The sequence below is a fragment of the Clinocottus analis genome, unplaced genomic scaffold, assembly GCF_023055335.1.
Source record: "Clinocottus analis isolate CAN_PGR_092001 unplaced genomic scaffold, fCliAna1.0.p SCAF_5, whole genome shotgun sequence".
Taxonomy (NCBI): Eukaryota; Metazoa; Chordata; class Actinopteri; order Perciformes; family Cottidae; genus Clinocottus; species Clinocottus analis.
In genome coordinates this window covers 13125207-13148029 of record NW_027176207.1, presented here as the reverse complement: position 1 = coordinate 13148029, position 22823 = coordinate 13125207, and the positions used below count along the sequence as shown (strand labels likewise).

General features: G+C 39.1%; 1 protein-coding gene across 6 annotated transcripts in view; it reads left to right on the top strand.

Annotated features, from left to right (window-relative positions):
- Nucleotides 1-273: 273 nt before the first annotated feature.
- Nucleotides 274-22823, top strand: part of LOC137802695 (neurexin-2-like) — a 107218-nt gene continuing 84668 nt past the window's right edge. For 5 of the 6 annotated variants that reach the window (XM_068600754.1, XM_068600757.1, XM_068600753.1 and 2 more), the window contains exons 1-3: nt 274-717; nt 20131-21276; nt 22053-22073. In XM_068600754.1, the coding sequence (XP_068456855.1) occupies nt 20574-21276; nt 22053-22073 (724 nt within the window). In that variant the 5' untranslated portion in view covers nt 274-717; nt 20131-20573. Of the gene's footprint in view, nt 718-1489; nt 1510-20130; nt 21277-22052; nt 22074-22823 lie in introns of those variants that run through there. The other variant, XM_068600752.1, reaches the window with a different exon arrangement.

Sequence of the window (22823 nt, the reverse complement as noted above, 5' to 3'; positions counted from 1 at the left end):
GGCCACGTGAGTCATTGAAGAAGAATGGACTTGTCTCAACAAAAAAAAAAAAAAAACGCGGGGAGGTTGTTGAACAGCTGGTGCGTCTTGCTCGAGGACACTTCGGCGGGTGAAGGGAGGAAGGGCAGGGCGGGGTTGATGAACCTGCTACTCTCTTGGTGCGATCTCCCCATGTTTTAAATAAGATGGCACTCCTATGTTAAGATGCCGTTTTTCCAATACGACACACCTGCTTTAACCACTAAAGATTACGAGCATGTCAGTTAAACGCTGTTAGTTGGATGGGGAGTGGGATTGGTCAACGGCGGATGACCGCGCCCTCAACCCATACGAGCTACCTACCAAACTATTACCATCAAGTGTCGGGGGAATGACGGCTCTGCTGCTGCTGCTGCCGCTGCTGCTGCTGCTCTCGGTGCGGCGGAGGAGAGAAAGCATCTTTGTCTGCACGGAGGAGCTGTGGGCTTCCCTGCCAGCCTGCCTTCATCGACACCGCAACATCTAACAGACGAGAAGACTCCTTTCTGAAGACAGAGGTCGCATATTCATCTGCCGCATTCATCTCTGCTCAAATTAAGATTTTTTTTTTTTGTGTGTGTGTGTGTTGGTGTTCTCCCCACACCCCGTTCCTTTTTTTGTGTGTGCTTGCGTCTGCCCTGCCGGAATATTCAAGCCCTCGCTCCGTATCCATGTGTCGGATCGCTGGGTGATGCACAGGTAAATGACACCGCGCACCTCCTACACAGAAACGACCTTATGGATAATCATTTGTAAAGATCCTGCGGTAGGAGGCTACAAGATAAGCCGTGCGTATCTGTGTGTCTGTGTGTGTGTTTTTCAATGTCAGTGGTCCGGGATTGTTTGTATTCCAGTTCAGGGGATGTTGGAGCTGCTGCTCACCAATTATTGACACTTGTCTCGAGGTGTCTTTGGGAGATTTCACTTCACGCAGCCAGATAAAATCAGCTGTTAACCCAACCGTCTTTGTTACCAGTGTTTACAGTCAGTTGAGGTGGGTGGAGGAGATGTAGGGCTTTCTTATTCAGCACGGTTGCGGATGGGGTCGCTTAATTGCACGCCGGAAGATATGTCCTGTGGTCGGGCTACAGCACCTACAGTGGTGGCTCACCCTTTGAATACAGGCTGCATCCTCGGCAGAAAAATGGAAAATGAGCCTCACAACCTATTGTTTGATTTTGCCACATTTCACATGCTGGGTTGGCTAGGTATTCATTGTGTATATATAAAAGTGAAGTTGAGGTGCATGGTGTTTGGGTCATGCAGCATTCAGGCCCCCCTGTCTCTGAAATGCTTGAGGTAGCCTATTTATTATTAAGAGGGATTTCATGTTCTGTGCCAAAGGATTGTGCTGTTTAAAGATGGGAAGCAGCGAGACAGAAGCACAGTGAAACAGTTGAGTCCAGCAGCTGCCACATCATCTGCAACAAAGGAAGCTCCCTCATCTAAACGGTATCCTTAAAATAAAATCAGAGGAAAAGTTGTGAGCTGGTAAGAAAAGGTGTCATACCTGTGTGATAACATAATTTTTCCTTCAAACATTTAGCCCATAGTGCTCATAGGAAGCCGCTGCCTTCATACAGCAAATGATCTGGCACCGGTTCAGCAGGGTTGACCACTGAGGGGGTGGTGTGGTTCAAATTAAATACAAACTGTTTTTAAAAATACATAAATGTCTGTCAGTTCCTCACACTCTTGTGTAACTATGCTTTTTCTAAGTGGATGAATGTGAGTGGACAAAGAAATACATTTCTACTTAATTATTGTCTGTCTGTTGGATTGCAGAATATGGACTTTACATATTATAATATTATTCAAGGATGTGTTTTATTTATTTATTTATTTAGACTATCCTTTTGTGTTGTTGCTTGAAATGGTAATGAGTCCATGGGGGGGGAGGTGCCCAAGATTGTGAGCTACACCCCTGCACATCTCACATGCGTATGCTGCACCTCCAGTAAACCATATTTGCTTTGCAAATTCTACTCTATCAGTAACATTGCACATTTTGTTGCTGACTTCTCTGAGGAGGGAAACTGAAACCACTGTACGAACAGGACAGACACAAGCTCAGACACAAACTAGCTCAGATTTCCCATTCACCAGAATTAGGTGACCACCTCTGCTTGGCTACTGTTGCTCGGTATCTTTCAGCCCCTCGCTGGTGGCGACTACAGAAGGGTTGCGTCTCGGATTTGTTGCATGTCCTCTCATTACCACTTGCTATTTGGCTGCATCCTTAATTCCCTGCCGGTTTAGCTGACAGACTTATTTGAATGCTGTTGCATTCTTGAGCCAATTGGTTTCCTAAATGAGAGCCACATTGACAAAGAGGCGTCATGCTAAAAACAAGAGCTATATACTTGTGCAATTCGGAGCATGACTTTTGTGCATACAGTGTTGTTGTGGTGATATTTTTAGGCAGCAATACAACAGCAGGGTGTGTCACAGTCTTGGCTTTTTTTTTTGTGTCACTTGTTGTGTTTTTGCTATACTGCATTTTATTTTCTCTTGGTCATGCTTCATTTATGTTTGCAGCTTTACATGTTTATTTTTACTTCTCATCTGCTCTATTTTGACACAGGATACGTCACTGCCAAGATTGTACTCACCACTCAGTATTTTTGGTGCCTTCAGTGCCATCTTTACCACACTCCTGTTGCTATGGTCTGACTCACAAGACATCTGTCTCCATCACTGCTTCCAATGAGATTTAAGGGTTTGGGTAGAGTTAGCTTCTTTTTTTTTTTAAATAAGAAGATGATTTCACTGCTACTACGACAACAACTAACACAATAGTACTAGTAAAAATATTGCAAATAGTTTTATAGCTTTTAATAGAATTAAGCATGTGCATCATCCTTACTTTACATACAGCTCAATGATAGAAATTCTTTAAGCCATTATCTTGTAAAGCTGCTCTCATGTGACTTTTACATTAGTAGGGCAGCTGCTGAGTTTGAAATGAAAATTATGTTTGGATATTAAGATATCTGGTACAAAGAACCAGTCGATATGCGAAGAAAGATAGATGATTGGATGACATAAAGGTTGAGATGGAGAATGTTTGAAATAACGACAGGGCAGAGTTGCTGTGTGTGTGTGTGTAGATGTGTATGTGTGTGTGTGTGTGTGTGTGTGTGTGTGTGTGTGTGTGTGTGTGTGACATAGCTCAATGGCTTCAGCAAGCATACTGGGGAAGTAGAAGGTTACAGATATTGTGGGGCATTGCGAATTGTGTCGCTTCCTCTCTATCATACCCCATCAAGGTCATATCCACAGACTGAAAGTGGTGGCCCTGGCCTTTTCCACTCCTGGCTCTGGCAGAGGAAGGGGGCCCGCGGACCACTGCTGCTTCTAATCAGGGCTGACGCGTGACTCAGTTGCATGCCAGCTGCACAGCCAAACCGGGATTATGTCCCTGGATGGTGAAGACAAAAAATAAAGGTCACTGTTGAGATCTTTGTCTCTCTACACCTTTGGCGAGTTTGGGTTATTTAATTATTTCTCCATTATTTCGAATGAAAACGAAATACTTAAATAAATGAAATCTCGCACACAATATCAGTCATATAGCCGGAAGCCTTTTAGTCAGAGTTGTGACACCAGCAGCACACTGTTGGTTATGTTTTAATCTGGGTCATTGTGCCACTTGTTTTTAAGAGTAGATTGAATGATGTAAAACAGTATTAAAGTACAAATATGCACACAGGAATTTATAGAAAAAGCAACCTATATACAGTTTTGGAAAATCTTGATTGATATTGTGATACATCAGTGAAATAATAATCCCTGAAATTGCCAGTTATTTTCACCGCAGGTGGTATCAGTAGGTGGAATGAAACGGAAGGTGGTCTATAATTTTCTGTAAGCAGAATGCTACTCAGGATTCAGTGAAGGTTCCCCCATTGGAGCTGTCATACTGGGTGACACGTTCTTTGAAAAGCTCAGCTCTGATTTATTAAATATGCGAATTACATAAAATGTACCAGATAACATTTTAGCTTGAACAATAGCCATTGTGAACAGTGAACAAAGTCTCTTATGTATTTCTTCACCATTTAAAAAACATTATTATTAATTGAAAGCTGTTAATGTTATTTTAGCGGACTAAACTCAGTCACTTTACCTCGACGAGCGAGGAAGTTGTTTTGAAGGGTTTGTTTGGATTCACCAGAATCCCACATTGCATAAATAAACTTACAGAATCGGTCAGCGGTTCACCAGCAACGTCCACGTTCTGCCAGATAAAAATGACTGCTTCAAGTATGAAGTTTTGCGGCTATAAAGAGAGCGTAGATGGATATAGTGGCTTCAATTTCCCATGGAAAGGCAAGGTAAAGCAGTAAAAAAATGATTAAATATAGCGTATACTCAAACTGAAATTGATTTTTTTTTAGGTGAGCCTATTTTTTAGGTGGCTAAATTACGTGTTGCCGCAGCAGCTGTCCACGGCTGAATGTTGCTTTGCTCTCAAACTCTGCTTTTCCAAACTGTTGGTGTGCCAATCGCAATCTCGTGTAGTAACACACTGACTATGGAACAGTACCTCATACAACCCCACTTAAAAAAATCCCTTTAAGTGACAGTGTTACCATAGATAAAACCTAATTCGGCTGAAGCTGAAACAGCAAAGCTTTTATAACTGATGGCCTCCTAAGATTGACGCCACTCGGTCCAATTAGCTTCTAGTCTTGATGAAGAGGATATTCGAATAACAAAGACAACATAATTACCGTAAGTGTTTATAATCAAATGGTCGCACAGTTCTGTTGTAATTTGACCAACATAGCATACAGAATGAGTCTATATAAAAATGCCATGGTGAATAAGCATTTACTATTAAACCTGAGATATGTGACCCAGCAGTTAAAGAAAGCAGGGTTGTCTTCCTGTTCCATACAGGTGTCTTTTGCACAGTCAGAAGTGTTGCATTACATTGCAAACGTAAGTACTTCAGCTCATCCATTGTTGTTACTGTGTGACAGCATGAGAAAAGGAAGCTGAAACCGCACTGTTAACCAAAATATGCCCAGGCAGCATAATCAGTGCCCTTAGAGATATAAAACACAATATCACCCGTCAGGATATACATTATGCAGTTACAGTGCTCAGAAGACGGCAATGCAACGAGGTCCAAATCTTACTACACAGCCCTAGTTGGGAAAAGCTGTACTACTCTGTATGCTCTGCTGTATCATTTCGAATCTGCATTTTTTTTCTTCAATACAAGTAGAGCTAGGTGGTGTGATATAGATTTTAGGTAGTCTTCGAGTAACTTTGTGCGTATTTTCTTCATCCCAGAGGCTAATTTACAGCTAAGTGGCCCAAATTGGGGAGCTTAATTGACTGTGAAGGAACCAGTCTTTCTTAAAATACCACCTCATTACTGTATATTGATATAATTTGCAACAATATTAAAATATTTGATCCAGAATCCTGTGATATTTGGGTTTGTCAAGTTTCATATTAATGAACATTATGCTTTATTAATGAATGTCAACGAAAAACAAGTCTAATAACTTGTTCAATAGTGCAATAATCATGAGAGAACCGCAGTTGGCTTCATTTATTGTGCAACGGTGTCCCGTTGAAAAAAAAAGCTTGGCCCATTTCCTTTACTAAAACAGCATTGACCAAAGGAAGGTCAAACATTCACCTTGACTGTCAGCCTGATAATACCCTTCATCTAAATCACCTCAACAGCCGCTAACTTTGAATAGGGAAAAAAAGAAATCCAAATGCAGGTTGGCCAGTTGAAACGTTTTGATTGAAATTGCATCAGATCTGTTGCCAGGGACTTCTGACGGGGCTGCCGAGGTCTTACACTATCTTAGTTGCAGATCGCTCAATGAATCTTTCTCTTTCATTCCAGACGCTACACTCACCAGCACAGGCATTTATCTTTTTGGGGTAATATCCACGGGACTCAGTGCACGATGAAAGGTAGCTTGTGTGTGGGGAAAAAAAACCTTGTCGACCGTTGTAAAATGCTGTAAGAGTAGAGGTTAAAGGAGCACAGCCCTGTGTGCTTTCCTTTCTCCTACCTTATCATGTCACATTAAGGCGGGTGCCAGATTTACGTGGATGCAATTGATCAGTGAGTGGCATATCAGGCGGGGCCTGGATCAAGAGATTTTTAGCAGCTGCCTGGCTGTCCATCCATCACACTGATCTCTGCTGTGCCTGAACCAGGCTTGTCACACTTAGATGGCCAACTGACTGCAGCATAGGGGGATGGTGTGGTAAACACTAGGACCGTCATTTATTTCAATTCACTCTGTGTCTGCAGGCGTCTCTCATGGGGAACAGATTCATGCTAATTCCTTAAAGTATGCATCGAAAATCTCATCTAATACTGCATTGCAAAATCAATCTTATCCTTACCCGAGGCTGCTTCATCTATAAAGGCGTTTGTCTCGTGTGTCCTACCTGTGTGAGGAGGCTCCATGCCGTATCAGTGTCAGCATTCATTGGGTCTTAGTGGAGCTCTCTGATCCCGGCCAAGGAGCGGTTACCCAAGATTAACCCAGGCTGTTCTGTTGCATATAGCGGCTGAAGAGGAGGTGTGTGTGCGTTCGCGTGTGTGTGTGTGTGTGTGTGTGTGTGTGTGTGTCTGCGTGTGTGGCAGCTGTGTGAAAAAAGAGAATCAGAGAGTAGGATGCTTGCTCCCACTCTCCATTTTGTCTGGTGGCATCCTCTTTAGGATGCAATGTGACAGCACAGGATGATCTAATCATGGATGTCATAGCATAGCTGCTTATTAACAGGGATTTCAAGGGCAAACATTTCCATCATTAGTAGTATACAGTATAGTTCTGAGTGGTGGCTCTTGGTAATGTCTCTGAAGCACAGGAGGGACTCGTTGTTTCATTGGATGTTTTGCATGTGGAGATAATTTGTAGAATACACATTGGTACGTAATAGGACAACGTCTGTGCTGCAATTTAAGTATTTTTTGAGAGTTGAGGGGAGGAAATGTCATTCATACTAGAGATTATTTGATTTTATGATGGTCATGTTTTAGATTATTTTTATATTCCTAAAGACTCAGTCTGAAAGATGGGCAAGTTTATGACGTGTCTCAGTAACAGAGAGGCTTCACTGATCTCTGATATGTGTTATGTAAATGTTAACTCTCCTACAATGTATTTCCTCGGTTGCTTTTGGATCAGGGTATGTTTTGACAGTCTAGATTAAATATACATGCATTAAAAAAAACACACAAATCACCGTACAGCTTTTTTTTTTGGTGTGTGTATGTGTGTTTATCTGTTTGTGTTGTTGCTCGAGTTTATCTTTTTTAAGATTCAGGGATCTCTCTTTGAGATGCTTTCTCAAATTACCTGTCTGTGAGCTGCAGCACACTGGTCTGACCAGACTTAATAGGCTCATTCAATGCTCTTAATATATATATATATATATATATATATATATATATATATATATATATATATATATATATATATATATATATATATATATATATATATATAATTGTGGCAAAATAATAAATATATTATTTTGCCACAATTTAACTGATGAGGTTGACCATTCTTGTTATTAATAATAAAAAAAAACACCTATCAACAACTATCTCATATTTTTTTTTAAATCATGTTTTGATGATAGAGATTCACTGTGAAGCCATGCTGGTATTGAGGCTTTATAGAAATTGCAGTCTGTTGGTCCAACACTTTGGTTCAGTGAGACATTTCTTTTATTCCAGCTGAAACGGTTAGTCACTAAATCAAGAGAGAAAAGCGATTTGTTATTATTTTGATCGTTTGTAATAATAATTGATTGTGCAGGTCATTTTCCAAGCGACACGTGCCAAACATTTGATATTTGCAGGTTGAGATACGCTAATACTACATTTTGTAGTACAAGTACTTACATTTGGGTACATGCAAATTTGGGTACATACAGACTACCTATATGAGTACTTTAATAATACCATTACAGTGCTAACATGTTTTTATTTTCATCAGATGTTCCTCATTTTCTGACTGATGTTGTTAACATTTTAGAATTCAACTTTGTGTTTCTGATACAAACGGAGCATCGTTTGCATTAGAGATGTTAATAATAAAACCGTTAAGTGACAATACGCATTTTGTCCGATTAAAGCTATCAGTTAAACAGTAAAAATAAATATTTTAATTTTTAAAAAAAAGCTGCGCAAAACTCAGTGGAGCAGCTTGCACAATACACTGGTGGAAACCCCGACAGAGTATGGCAGGCAGACACACAGCTGATAAAGTAATTGATGTGAAGGAGACTCACTGGGAAAGTGGCTGCATGTGTTCCCGATGATGCACACTGGTATCGGGTGCAGTTTTTTTTTTCGGATTAGTTTTATGTTGAGGAGTACATGAGCACAGTATCAGACCATTATCCAATACTGGTATACCGCTAGTGGCAAATTCATTACATTCACATTACAGCTGTATTAAAGTAACATTGGGTTTTGGACAGTTGGTCAGGGAAAACAAGACAAGAAGTCTTGTTGAGCTCTAGGATATTGGGAGAGAAATGTGTCCAAGACCAAACAATTAGATGAGAAAAGAATTGTGATCTCAGTAAAAATTACTATTGAACGTGAACACTGTTAATCTTGCGACTTAAGATAAAACAATTGCCTCTGTGATAAGTTGTAAAAATGGTCTCATATTATTATGAACCACGGTGCAGTGTTTAGGAATCTGAGAAGCCTTTAAAATCTTAACTCTGACTCAAACATGTTTTTATTGTGTCATGGACCTGCAGCAATACACCCCCTCCAGTGCAACGCCTTTATTGCTTTAACGCAGGACCGCTTTTGGCCTGAACACCCGTTTGGCTGGGAAGCTATTTCCTGAAATATCAGCACACCGTATCATCAGAGAGAATATCAAATGCATCTCAGAGGCGAAAAGATTTTCCCACTCATTCCTGCTTTGGCTTACCTACATCGGATTGACAGCATCTGACTAAATTGCGCTCCACGCCGTCCTCTATTCGTCCACACACATCACTCATGTCATTATATGCTGAAACCAAGTAGAGTGGGTGGCAAGCGGACTGTGTCAGTCTTTTCAAAAAAATATATTGCAAAGACAAATAGTTCTGTAGGATCATGTTCTGTGTGGAATGAAAACCCTGACTTATATGTGAATAAATTGAATGTTGACAGATACACAAGGGCTGAGGAAGGGCCCTGACTGTGATGAGGGTGGTGCTGTGATTCTGGACTGGATTGATACTTTGATTACAGCAGGTTCATTTTGCAGAGCTTGTCCATATAAACTGCATGCTGCCTGCTGTCATTTAAATCACATTTTAGTCAACCAAACCAACCCAACCAAATTCCATCTGTAAGGAAAGCGTTTCAAATGGTATTACAGCTATCGCTAACAGATGTGCATGCGCTTTGACCTTTACAACGCCTACAGTACATTTACATTTACCTAATGAGGGTACTGTGTGCACAGTACCATGGTTATGCTTGTAGCTAGTGTTATGCTGCTACCTAATTACCTGGCTTGCTGGTTTGTGAAAATGTAAGCTGTTACAGTGGCCCCGTGTCACTGAGAAAAAGTAACTGGTTCTGTCAACATGAACTGTGGCAGCGTGTATATAGTATAGTATAAATATATAGTACAGTATAGTATATATAATTTAAATCCGTTGTTCTGTCCGTGGTTAAAGCCAGAGCATCATACCTGCTCATATTTATCACACTCAAATGTACAAGTGGGGTAAAAAACCCATTTTCTCTCTGTATGCCTGTATTTCTGAGTTTTCCCAGCAAGACAAATTGGCCGTTTGCAAAGAAACATAAAAGGCACAGGCACACATCAACAACACGACTATGACCACAGATGTTGTAAAAACTGTGTTCACACAATTGTTATTGTTGAATATTTACAATTACGATCTATATTTTGAAACAGCTACTTTCATGTCACTGATAAAACACAATTTGTGCAGCACAACGTGTGTACACACATCTCATTTTCAGCTCCACATCAGTATATTGGAAGGGTTATACAGCCCCCTAAATTATACAACACATAAATCATCAGGATAACAGCTGATGCAGAGATATGAGTTAACGGTCAAGAAGAGGATCAAGTGGAGGATGATGACGAGGATAATGACGGCTGTGTTGTTGACGAAGAGAACAAGCCTGATGGCAGGGGTGATGATGCTGCTGATGCTGATGAGGCCGGTGATTATATCTCTTAAGCTCGCAGCTGAAGTAAAAAGCATTCCACAGATGCAAAACATCTGTGAAAATAATATGCAGAGGAAATCACGACTGAAAGCAAATGTGTATAGCATGGTTTTGACATTTTTCATTGATGGCGCTGCTGCAGTATACCTAATTAGTACCAATACCAATGTCTCTCCCCATATTGGATTAGCAATATCATGCCCTTTTTTAAACTAGAGAAGATTAGATATTCTGTCAGAGCTAATTCTGATAAATTATATAATAAGTCACAATCTTTTTCAACATTCTTCAACTCATTCTTCAAATCTGCATTCTCTGTTCCCTGATTGATATACTGATGGTTTGTCTCCATGTTTTGCTGGTTTTAAATCTTTGAATGGCATAATTACATCTTTAAAATGCATTAGTTATGGCTTTTCTTATGATCCTTTGATGCAAAGTACTTTGATGATATTATTACTTGTGTTTCTACTTTTGTGATTCTCAGTTAGACTGACATTGTTTTCTCTATTAATGCATACTATATGCTGTAAATCTGTAAGAGCTTTACAAACTATCAATAGCTAAATAGATAGGGATATGATCAACCACCTTTTTAAAAGTCTTTATATTTGATTTTACAAACAGATTTTGGTAAAAATGTAGTTTCAATATCAAGCCCAAAATATACTCAATAATATAAGACCATGTAGTTTATTTGTAAAAAAGTGATTCATTTTTCATTAAACAGATGCTGAGAACGGACAAGATCCCACCAGTATAGTGTGAAATATTTATTTTTCTATAAAAAAAATTACAATGATCAGCTGCAAAAACTTGTACTGTAATTAACACAACTTAAGAAAAACACCAAAAATGACCAATCCTAATTCACCGATGGAACAATTCTTCCAGCTCCCCCATCCCTACCTACTAAGGAAGACACATTCTCAGCAAAAAAAAAGAGGTAAATGTCATCTGAGTAATTAAAGTTTCGAGTCTCACACCAGCCTCACAGAGGAGTGCATGGCCATCATAAAAGATGAAGTTATTCCAATGAAGTTGCCTCCAAAAAAAGACTGAGGAAAAAGTAGAAGGAATAAAATGTAAGATTCATAAAGCTGGGGGAAAATAGTGTTGTTTCTCAACATGACATACATTTGAAGTCGGGACACTGAAAAATATCTCACGACGAGCACTGAGAGCCGGAAACTTCAGGGCAGATGCCCAGAGGGAACATAACACAACATCGCTGTTTTAATTACGACCTCCATCAACTATTCACGCTTTACTTCATGTTATGTGTTAATCACTGTATACAGTGGGAGCTGCATGACAAAAGTCAAGGTGACACACGAAGAGGCGTCGTAGCATTACCCGTGTTTCATTTGCACACTGCTGGAAGGAAAAACTGGATCATATAACTGGAGACCATTTTAAAAGATGGCCCTGTTGACTCTTGTGCTGCACCTCATATGTGTGAAATGTATAAAACACTAATTAGCTTCCTTGTTGGTAGTCAGGTGAAAAGACACCACACACATATTTGTATGAACAATGAGCTGCAGCCAGTTTACTTGGTTTAGAGCTAAACTTAACCTCTTGCTGTCATACAGTAAAAAGAAAATTAATAATACATATAATTACAAATGTATTAGGATCTCTAGCTTCGAAGGGTGGAAGTGGTAGAGACGCGATAGACTAATTCCGTGTTCACACCGAAAGCGTTGCGAATGTTTCGCAATGCTTTCGGTGTGAACACACCATAAGGAATCCCCAAATACAAACCATAAAGCCAAACCAAAATTAGTCACGAATATCCAGCAATTGTATCGAATAGCATATCTCATGTGGTGGATTCTGTTATCTCACAATGCAACAAATCATTGTCATTAATTATACCTTATTAGTATGACCATGCTCTTTTTCTTTAACACAAAAACACTAACTTCCAAGGATTTAAGTAATGCTTATGCTCATAAATAAATGAATTCAGACAGTTTGACCTTTACGTTCAAATATCCTTATTTTTTTGTTTGGTCTTAGTTTTGGTAGTTCGGTAGTTTTGGAGTAAACATACATCACTACTGACATCAGGGAGATTGTTTAATTTAAGATTATACTTTGATGTGCATCCTCTATTGATGCATTTACATTCAACATTATTGAAATCTATGAGTCAGCCTGAAAACAAAACAAATACATTATCATATTTAATGATCCAAATATGGAGGATGGCCTCAATTCTTCAAGTCTTCAAAAAGCAAACATCACAAGGCAGGCTGCCGTGGTAACCATTCATTATCCAAACAACTTGCTCTTTAAAACTTTACCTTCGTGCCGTTAACAGCACGACATGGAAGCTTCACGACTTCTCCCTTTCTTCTCTCTCACGTTCAGTACAAACCTGTTAGATTTTTCTATCAAGCAAGTGAAATAGTACAAAAAAGAAAAAGAATGATGAGTAACTTGCAAACGGTTGTTGTGTCCTCCATATTTAAAAGTTAAAAGCCTTTCCCGTGTTATTTAAAAAATGATTTGGTATTCGGCAGCCTGGTTAATCTGTTATGACTTCTTCAGATTTGAAAAGTGGACTTCAAGAGAATTAGATCGTGAGATGGGACACAGCTTGTAATAATGTACAGGCAGCTCATTCGTATGACTTTAATTGGTATTGTGCAGATGAGATTACAAAATTTAATTAAAACAAAACAAATCACAGCTTCCTGCACGTGTGCAAACAGAGCTGGCCAAACACAGAATGCATCATCTTATAATATATTTCAGTGAAATCGTAGTAACTCGATTTGATCATAATGATTTCACAGAAATGTGTTATCTAAAATAACAATACCAAGCAAATTAACCAAAACAATTAGTTCAAAAGTATGATTATATTTCAAGTGATTCGTAACAGTGGAATGTGGCTCACGACATTGTATGTTCATATAAATCGAGACGTTTTAGCCCGATGTTCGTAACATACCGGCAGCTCTGTTTTGGATACATTTAGTGCCCTTATATGGTATATTTATATACGGTAATCTAAATAGAGGAGGGAGATAAGGAGTTAGAGGTTCTCACAATTCAAGTCCTGGGATAGATTTAAGAAGAAGACGCCTCTGCGAGGCTGGATTCACTAAAGAGTTGCTGGCATGGAGACACACACAGCATTTATTCCAACCTAAAACCCAGCAACAACAGCTCACTGTGGCTGCTTTTCATAGGCGCCTAGTAAACAGTTTAGAAGCTTCAGCTGGGCCAGACTGAGGTAGCAGCTTGTTAGAGTGATCTCACACAGCTGAGCAGCCTTCTGCAGCTCCGTCCTGGGTGCTGCAGGGTGGAGGGCGGGTGCTGTCCTTGTAACGGTGCTGTAGGTCCCCAGGCTGCATCAGTGCCCGAGTGACAGCCCCCTACTGCCTTTCGCTTGCTTATATTTGCATGCATATCCTATTTATATACTCCACTTTCAATGCAGCAGAATTCATGCCTAAATATATTTTTTTTAACTGACCAAAACCATGAGCCTATTTTTCGTGAAATTATTGGCATTTATATATAATATTTAGATTGTTACTGCTCTTAGTCAACTTTTTGAATGCTTACCGTACATGTAAGGTATTAGTAATTGTTTATTATCCCACATTTGCATTAATGTACACACATGAAATATACTTGTGAAACATGTACGTATGTCACATGTGTGCATGTTTTTTTTTTGATTCATTGTTTTATCACAACTGTACAAAATCCAACGACGCTTAGTCGAATATCATACAATAACTTGCTTGAAAAATGATCTGAACAAATAATTGATTTAAATTTTTTTTTAAAAGTAGTAATAATTCTAGTAAAAACAATGAATGAACTTATCGTTACAGCTCTAGCCAGGGAAGACACATTTGGCATACACACTGTCTGTCTGACTGACGGTGTTATTTTGAAAGGCAGTTGTAAAGAATATTAGCATTCTTGCTGTACTTCTTTGCAGTCCAAACTATGTAAATATTGGATGCAATTTGACAGTTTTTTTCTTTTGAAAGTCAAAGTGCTGACATGCTGTGGACTTCAGGTTCGGTGGAGCATTGAAAATCCCCTGGTCACTGTCTTTGTCTGCCATGCTTCAGTATTTCTCAGTGTGCCCGTCCAGAGTCTTCAAGAGGACAATACTGTTGCTCAACTACATTCACGATGGCTATCATTAGGTATGTTATCTTAAAGATTCATGACTATCTTTGTACGCAATGTTTGTTCATAGAGGAGGGAAATGTGGATGCAATTAAGGGAACTGAGATGTACCCGCCTGTCTCCTGGGGACCACAGATTAAATATGTAAGTAAATGCATTCTGATTTGGAGGCTTGTCCTCCATTCTGAACTATCAGCAGCAATCTGAACTCTTACATGCCCTCTAAACTTGACTGTTGGAGAAAAAAACTGCATGTATTTGTGTCTTTGGGTTATTTGCAGAAATCAATTCCCAGTTATGCACTGTAATTAGTAAAACATGCAACGAGACAGATGCATAAATGATTCATTATGAGCCCGCAAACAAAGCAAAAGAGTTTTTTTTGTCTTAGTCAGCTCAACCATTAATGAAAGCATTAAAAAAATGCACTAAATTGATTAATTAAAAAAAGTTGATACAAAAAAATACATTTGAGCTTGAAGACAAAGTCAGCAACCCTTATGTATGATGTCTTTAATCTCTAATCCAATGAGAAAGTCTCAGTGTATGTAGGTCAGGCCCATCTTTATTCCATACCAGGCCAAATTAGATTTAACTTTTAAATTAGTTAATTTAAAGTGTATATCATTAGTGCAGTCATTGTTTCCTTCTATTAGTAATGGTAATAGACTCTTTTCTTGTTTGACATGATATTATTATCAATGACTCAACAGACTACTATTTGTCTATGATGTCTCTTCCAGAAGACACTTCTTCTCTGTTAATTATACAAAGTGCTGTGAAGTTGATAAGCTTAGAACATACACAATTATATGAAAGCATATCTCTAGAAAGATTTGTCAATGTAGCTCAGTTTTCACCGAAGAGCACTGTGAATACAGAAGTATGTTCATAGACAACTATAGACAATTCAGAAAATTAGATTGGAAATGGCTTTGAAGGTGTACGGTAAATTCTTGAGGTACATAGCAGCTTGTGTAGTTATTTGAGAGTTAATCAAGAGCTGTGCCTCCCTGCATTAGAGGTTATTTCTGTATAATATCATAGATATATCATCAGGGATGACAGTCCTTCACCTTGGCAACTAGCATGCCCTGTTTAGCTTCAAGCATCATTCAGACTGTCAGCACTGAGGGGTTAAAAGATTATAGAGGTGTGGAACAACTTTTACTTAATGCACAAACCCATGCTTCAAGTAGATTGGGCGTGCATATAGAGCACGGTTTTCTTCACGTTCGCTCCTAAAGGCCTATTAGAATGGCTCTTTAGGTCTTGTAGGCTCCATTTAGAGAATGACAAAGCATTCAACCTCCACTGGTCCTCTAATAGGAAAATTGATGATTAGAGACTTGAGCTAAACAGCTGGTGAACAATAACCATGTGGTACATTGGGTACAAATGCTGCATTCTACAATGTAAGCCTACAAACCGCTTGGGGAAACCGTAGACTGCTGCAAGACAAGAAGACCTTGAGCTCTGTCTCCTCGACAGATTCAAACAGCATACCGTTAAATTGCTCTGCAACAACAAAGCATTACATCATATATGTATATGTGGTTGGATAAAAACTATTTTAAACATGGTTATAAATACATAACTCCCACAGTTGCACGTGGAAACAAAAGTGCATGAAATTTCTATTCTAACGGTTTATTATTGCCATTATCCAACAGATTTGTGCAAGTGTTCTTGTGGCAGGTGAGTGAGTTACTCATTTGTTGCAATGTCCACTTCCTGTTTGGCTTTCCCAACTGTTTATACGCTTGGTTCTGCAGAGCAATGCGTTAAAATCACTCACTGTGTTCACTGAAACGTTACTGAGTATCAGACCAAGTTCCCTGTTGTTTGATGTCAGCCATGGATCCAAGTAAAAGCTGTTTACTTGAATCTCCTGCAGCGTTGAGCCTGTGTGATTTCTGCACATGCACGATCAGCAACTGTTGAACCTCCAGCCCCTCTTTGTGCCCCTCTGTCCTCTCCCGGGATAGCAGGTGGGCTCTCATTAATGCTGAATTACTTTGGCAGTGTAATGCTGGGCCTGAAAACCTAGATCCTGAGAATGTTCCATTTAAGTGAATATATTGATTGAGTGGAGAAAGTTGAACAGCTGAAATGGTGTTAGGTGGACAGCCCTCCACTGACAAAGTGAGCCCTCCACTCTCACTTTGTCAGCGACCAATCATAGAGGTTCAATATATATTCCATTGTAAGGCCTTTGTCTTCCTGTTGGCTTATAAGGGGATGCTGTTCCTTTCCCCGGTTACAAAATGAGAATTGGTAGCCCAACAAAAGTGTTCAATATTAATGTGTGGGGCTTATTGTAATATATATAACATGATATTTTGTAAATATGAACATTTTCTTACATATTTTTATATATATATATATATATATATATATTTATATATATATATATATATATATATATATATATATATATAAATATATATACAACCATTTTGAGCCTTTGGTACGATACTACGCGATCACCAATCTGGCAACACTGAGCACCTTGTCACCTCCACTCGCGACGAATATCCTGTTATGCTTTGAAGAAACTAGTTCGGCATAAAACATCGCCACATCAATAATCAACTGGAATTTCAGCAACAAACCTTTTTTTGGTAGTTTAGCACGACTCGTTCTTTTTTTATGAGTTAAAGATCGCGGGGATGCTCGACTGTGGAGCGGGATGAAACGATAACAAGGCCTTACGGCCTATAGCTGCATTGTTTACAACAGAACCCCACTGTATAAATGGGGTTCAAATATATCAGTCTTTTATCATAAATCTTTATGTTTTTACAAAAATATACCGAGAATATCGATAATATGTGATTAATCATGATCAATCCACAGAAACCTGTGATTAATCTGATTAAAAATGTTAATCATTTCAAAGCCCTAATATACATACATATATATATATATATATATATATATATATATATATATATATATATATATATATATATATATATATGTGTATATATATATGTATATATATATATATATATATATATATATATATATATATATATATATATATATATATATATATATATATATATATATATATATGTATACATATGTAGATACATGTATATACATAGTTGCATTACATGTGCAGAGAAATTCCATTGCCATAGTAGCATCACAAAGCCCTTTGGGGAACCAGGGTTTTATTGTTTCATCTGCACTGTGTGTGTGTCAGCCTTAATGGTCCTTGAGATATTCTGAGTACTGGTGAAATTGATGTAAGCAACAACAACAAAAAAACAGGATATGGTGATGCTGGAATACAAAGATATAAACAGATAGAGAAGAGTGAAGAATAAAAAACCAAGCTGTAGAGCTTTCAGTGTATTTATAACAGTGTTGCTCTATAGTCATCTACGCTTTTTCTTGTTTTGGTAATTCAATCTTATTTATGTCAGCTTCAATAAGCAAATCCAGGTGGCAGGCTCTACTGCATCACATATGTGTTGTTTAAGAAATATGTTTTCTGAATTTCTGCAGCTTATGTGGCTATGTATACATGCATGTTTATATGGAATATTTTACAATTTGAAATGGGCCCTATTTCATCCCATATCTCCTTATTGAGAAAAACCTGACCTTGGCCATACTGCATACTTGTTACATGCTGTATATTTAAGCATTATTTCTCATCATCACCCATGTGAATATATCTGCTCCCACATGAAATTATGAGCACAAGTTTCTCTTAATGAGTGTCTTAATGGGACTTGTTGCAAAACAGTTCTCATGTGGCGAGACCATGAAGCCGAAAGCACCACATGCTTCCTTGCCTTTTTACATATAATGATGCTAATGTGTTGTTTGTCTGACTCAAAGCAAGCTGAAGTCGACCCCATATATTCAGCTGCGACAGCTTTTGAGAATCATTTCTCACACCGTACCTGACCCTGGCAAATTGCAATTCCTCCTGTGAAGCGGGTGTCAGTTTTCTTATGACCTTTCAGGATACAGCTATTCCCATGATAAGCCCGTCTGTCAGAGGGGTTTTCTCCCAGCCTGGAGCTCTCTGATACTTTGAGGAGAAACTTTGATTTATTTGCTATGACGCACTCTTTCTTGCGACATCTACCTTTAGCAAATAAACCCAACTTTGGCAGTCCCTCATCAGCACGAGCCCCAAAAGAGGCGGTAATTCCCTGCAGACTCTAACACACATTATATTTTTCTCTGTGGCAGAGATGAAATTGGGCCAAACTTGCATGAAATGCCTCTGTTCCTAGTTGAGAAAGGCCTATAAATAAGAGTGTACTCAGTGTAACATAACATAAAGATTATTTCTTGCTTGTGGACAAATTAGCTCTTTTGTGGTTTCTTGCAAACCTCAGAGCTTAAACGTGACATATTATTTACAGTGTTTTGTATTTATCGCGGAATGATTGATTGAATTTGAGTTGATCAATACCTCGTATGTCAACTGCTACAGTATCTGTATTGCTTGTAGTGGGTGACTTTGGTACTTTTGGTGACTGTTGAGAGATCAATATTAAGTGTTTACTCTGTGTTCTATATCAAACATATGGGGAGTTTTTTTCCGATATGTGATGTATGGCGTCATGCAGTAATGTAGGCATCCAAGGGATTGATGGTGTTGTTCCACTCCTTTGTGCAAATTGGTTGTAATAGATTACAGCTGCTGATTTAGTTTTTGATCACTTAATTGGATCACACAACGGTATAGCTCTTTTATGTGTTTTTAATAGGTTTTGGACAGCACTGGAGTTCATTGGCACAAAGGCACGAGCTATAACCGTTCTGGCTACACAGACAGCACTTGTCTGTAGAATTAACTCATTATTGGCTTTGCTCTCTATGGGGAAATTGTTAATAATGAAAAGATAAATAAACTTCACTATCATCCTTTGAATACAAATGTTGTCATTACAAATGAGTGAAGTTTCCCTGGACATAAATCAACACTAAGACTGGTTACCAGTTGTAGTTTTTAGCTTTTGTGAATGGTGATAATAAACAAAGCAGCTACCCATTTCAACTGGAGACTGATACATCATTTTGTTTGTGTCCTCAGGCCTGCGAGGTGCTTCCTCTTTTGTTATCACAAAGTATTGCATTTTCTGTTTGTGTGTTTGCTTGTTTGTTTCTAACACAGACCTCTACCATTCTCATCACTCCCAGTCTCTGGCCTGCATGTGCTTGCTGTACTGTCTTAGATTGATCCCAGGGAGCACTGAGGGCTTAAGGGGCTCAACACCACTGAAGTTAGTGAGGCCATGGGTTGTACCAAAACATCTGTAGGGGTGTGCTTATGAAACAAAAGCTTTTAGGAAGCAGCTCAGGTCTCCGCAAACCGGTGAGACCCTCTGTTTCCCTCTAGCCAGGATGCTCAGACATGAGGTGGGGTGCCATGATTGAGATGCTAGGTGGCTAAAGCAACTTGTTGATGGCTTGCTGCTGGAATATCTAGACTGTGGAGCCATGATCTCAATGAAAAAAAAAGAAAGAACAATGACTCATGAAAATGAGAAGCATTGTTGAATGCTGAATTCTTCCAAACAATTAAACCTCTCTATTGCTCTTATTTCCACTGATGCATCTCTAACATTGTAATAGTCTGTTAGATTGTGTAATGAATTTGTCATTCATAATGATTGCATAATGATATTTGTACAATAAATTGTCAATAATCTTCCCAGCTATTCATTACAAATTCTTCTTTTATGTCTTAGGATGTTAGGAAGCTGAGAAGATTGGAGGCTGTACCTAAGCTGCGTGCCTAGCTAACCCATGAAGAACTGACAGGAAAAGTGCTGGATGGAGGCCAAGACACTGGATGGCGAAGACGAGGAAGCACACAGTATTGTGGAACGCTTGTGTTGTTTGTTCTCTTTCTCAGCCGATCCAAAGTAGATGCAAAGTGTTCTGCAATGTGCCTCATTTGTTCACTCTGTCACGTGTCTCCCATGGAGAGATGGCAAAAAGATTCAAGATAGACAGTCAAGGCTAAAGAAACTCATTTTCTGCATGTGGGAGTTGCAGTCTTATTTCTGCTAGTTTTAGGGTGATAACAAAAGAAGTGTAGACACTAGATAACATTTCCTCCTTGCATCTTTGTTGGATTCATATGAATTAGAGACCACAAGGGAGCTAGTGGTTGTAGATAGTAACCATCATGGCCAGGTGTAAAGGCAAAGCTTCCTGGTTACTGCTGTTATCTGGCTTGCTGCTATCAGCAATGGCTTTGGAATATGAGGGGGTCCCTGGTCAATGGACTCGCTACGGCCAGTGGGATGCCAAAGCAACAGGTGAGCTCAGCTTCATTCTGAAAACCAACATCAGCAAAGCCCTGGTGCTCTATCTGGATGACGGAGGGAACTGCGACTTCCTGGAGCTTCTGATTGCAGACGGGAGGCTCCACATGCGCTTCACCATCCATTGTGCCGAACCAGCCTCACTGCACACGGAGACACGGATCAACGACCTGCGCTGGCACCGAGTCCTTCTCTCTCGCGATTACAGAGAGACAAGGCTGGTGGTGGACAACGAAGAGAAAGTGGCTGAGGTGAAGTCGAAGAGGAAAGAGATGGTTCTGGCCAGTGACCTCTACGTAGGCGGGATCTCCCCTGATGTGCGTCTCTCCGCCCTGACGTCCAGCACTGTTAAATACGAGCCGCCGTTCCGGGGCCTAATAGTCAATTTGAAACTGGGGGAGGCACTTCCATTACTGTTGGATGGCCAAGCTGTTCTTAGTGATTTGGAGTACATATGTGCCTCACACTCTCCGTGCGGCAACAAAGGCCTGTGCTCCGTCAGCCAAGGAGAGGTCCTCTGTGACTGTATCAATACCAGCTACAGGGGGATGTACTGCAATGAAGGTGAGAAAAATATCCTTCACTTTGTAGCGAGATGTATTTTTGGCTGTATAATTTGTGTAGATAATTCTACTAGTTTAATGTGTTTTTTTTCTCTAAATATAATTAACTCACTAATTATCTTACCTATTGTTTTGGTCAGACTAATTGCATTATTTAATGCTAATGTACTCTCTGCCAGCCAAAATGTTTGCCAGCCTTATGATTAGAATTAGCTTACAAATAGTTAAAATAAATCTCTTAATAATACCTCATCCTAAGTACTGTATATGGTCTAAACCTCATTAGACTCTAGAACATAATCAATAAAGCCCACTTTGAATTATCCAGGTCAAAGTGTTCCACAGTCATACTGAAATGTTGCTTTGGTGGGAGACTCCAGCTCTCAGCAATTATCTTCACAAGTCAATGAGGATAATGGCTTCCTAATGTGACAGACGTTTGCAAATTTACAACCCAGAAATATAACAGGCTACCAAATGGGTGTCATTTTCTTTTTTTGGAGTGTCTACAGAACAGTCAGGACAGAAATTGGCATAAAGTGAGCTTTGAAACTCTTTATGTATAGACAGGAAGCATGACAATCAGTAATTATTGATGTTTGCCAACAGACGTCAGGTTTTCTCTAAAACAATCCATGTTTGGCTTGAAAGCTCTGCTGCTGTCTTCCACAAGGGTCTGACTGATAAATGCGTCAGTCAACATGCATGTTTTGGCATGGAAGGAAGTAGCCACATTTAGCAATACATTCATATCTATTTTTCTTTATCCTCCTGCAGCCGTCCAGAAAGAAGTAGAAGGTAAGACAATGCTTAATGTAATGAGCATAATGATGAGCGTAATTTGTTTTTTGTGATGCTCATATTTGCAAAGGCTATTACCACAGCATCAGTGTGTGAGAGTGTGTTTGATTATTATCGGGTTGTTATTGTCGGTTTGGACTGCAGTTCTGACATCCAACAAATTAAGCTGAAAGGCTATATACTATCACTGGTCACAAGGTCACTACGGGAAAAGTGCTTTAAGTGCTGAATGCTCATTGTATATAAAATCAGTGTGCTGAAGGTGAATGGAGAGGTCTGCAGGGTACGTGGGTGTTGTACAATACTGGGAGCATTCATATACTTCATCACTGAAAAAAATGACTGTACAGACGTGCTTTGTTTTATTATTTATAACTTGTGTATTTTTCCTCTCTCTGAAGTTCACATTTTCTTTATCTGAACTGGGCTACTGTGTAACGTTACGGTTTACTAAGTCATCACGCCGTTATATGCCATTATGCTACAAGTTAAACATGTGCATTTAACTCAAAACATGATGGCATCCTGTGGCATAACATGGCTAATTACTCAGGCTTTGGCATTCATTAAATTGTATTATTATTTGCAAAACTTAGTATTTTTTCCATAGACGCATTTAGAATTATTTTCTTAAGGGAAACACATCTCTTTTGGCAGGAAAAGAGACACTTGTCTTATTATTGGCAGCATTTTAACTGACCATGCTTCAAGGGGATTGGTTTCTAATGAGGTGCATGTACTGAACTT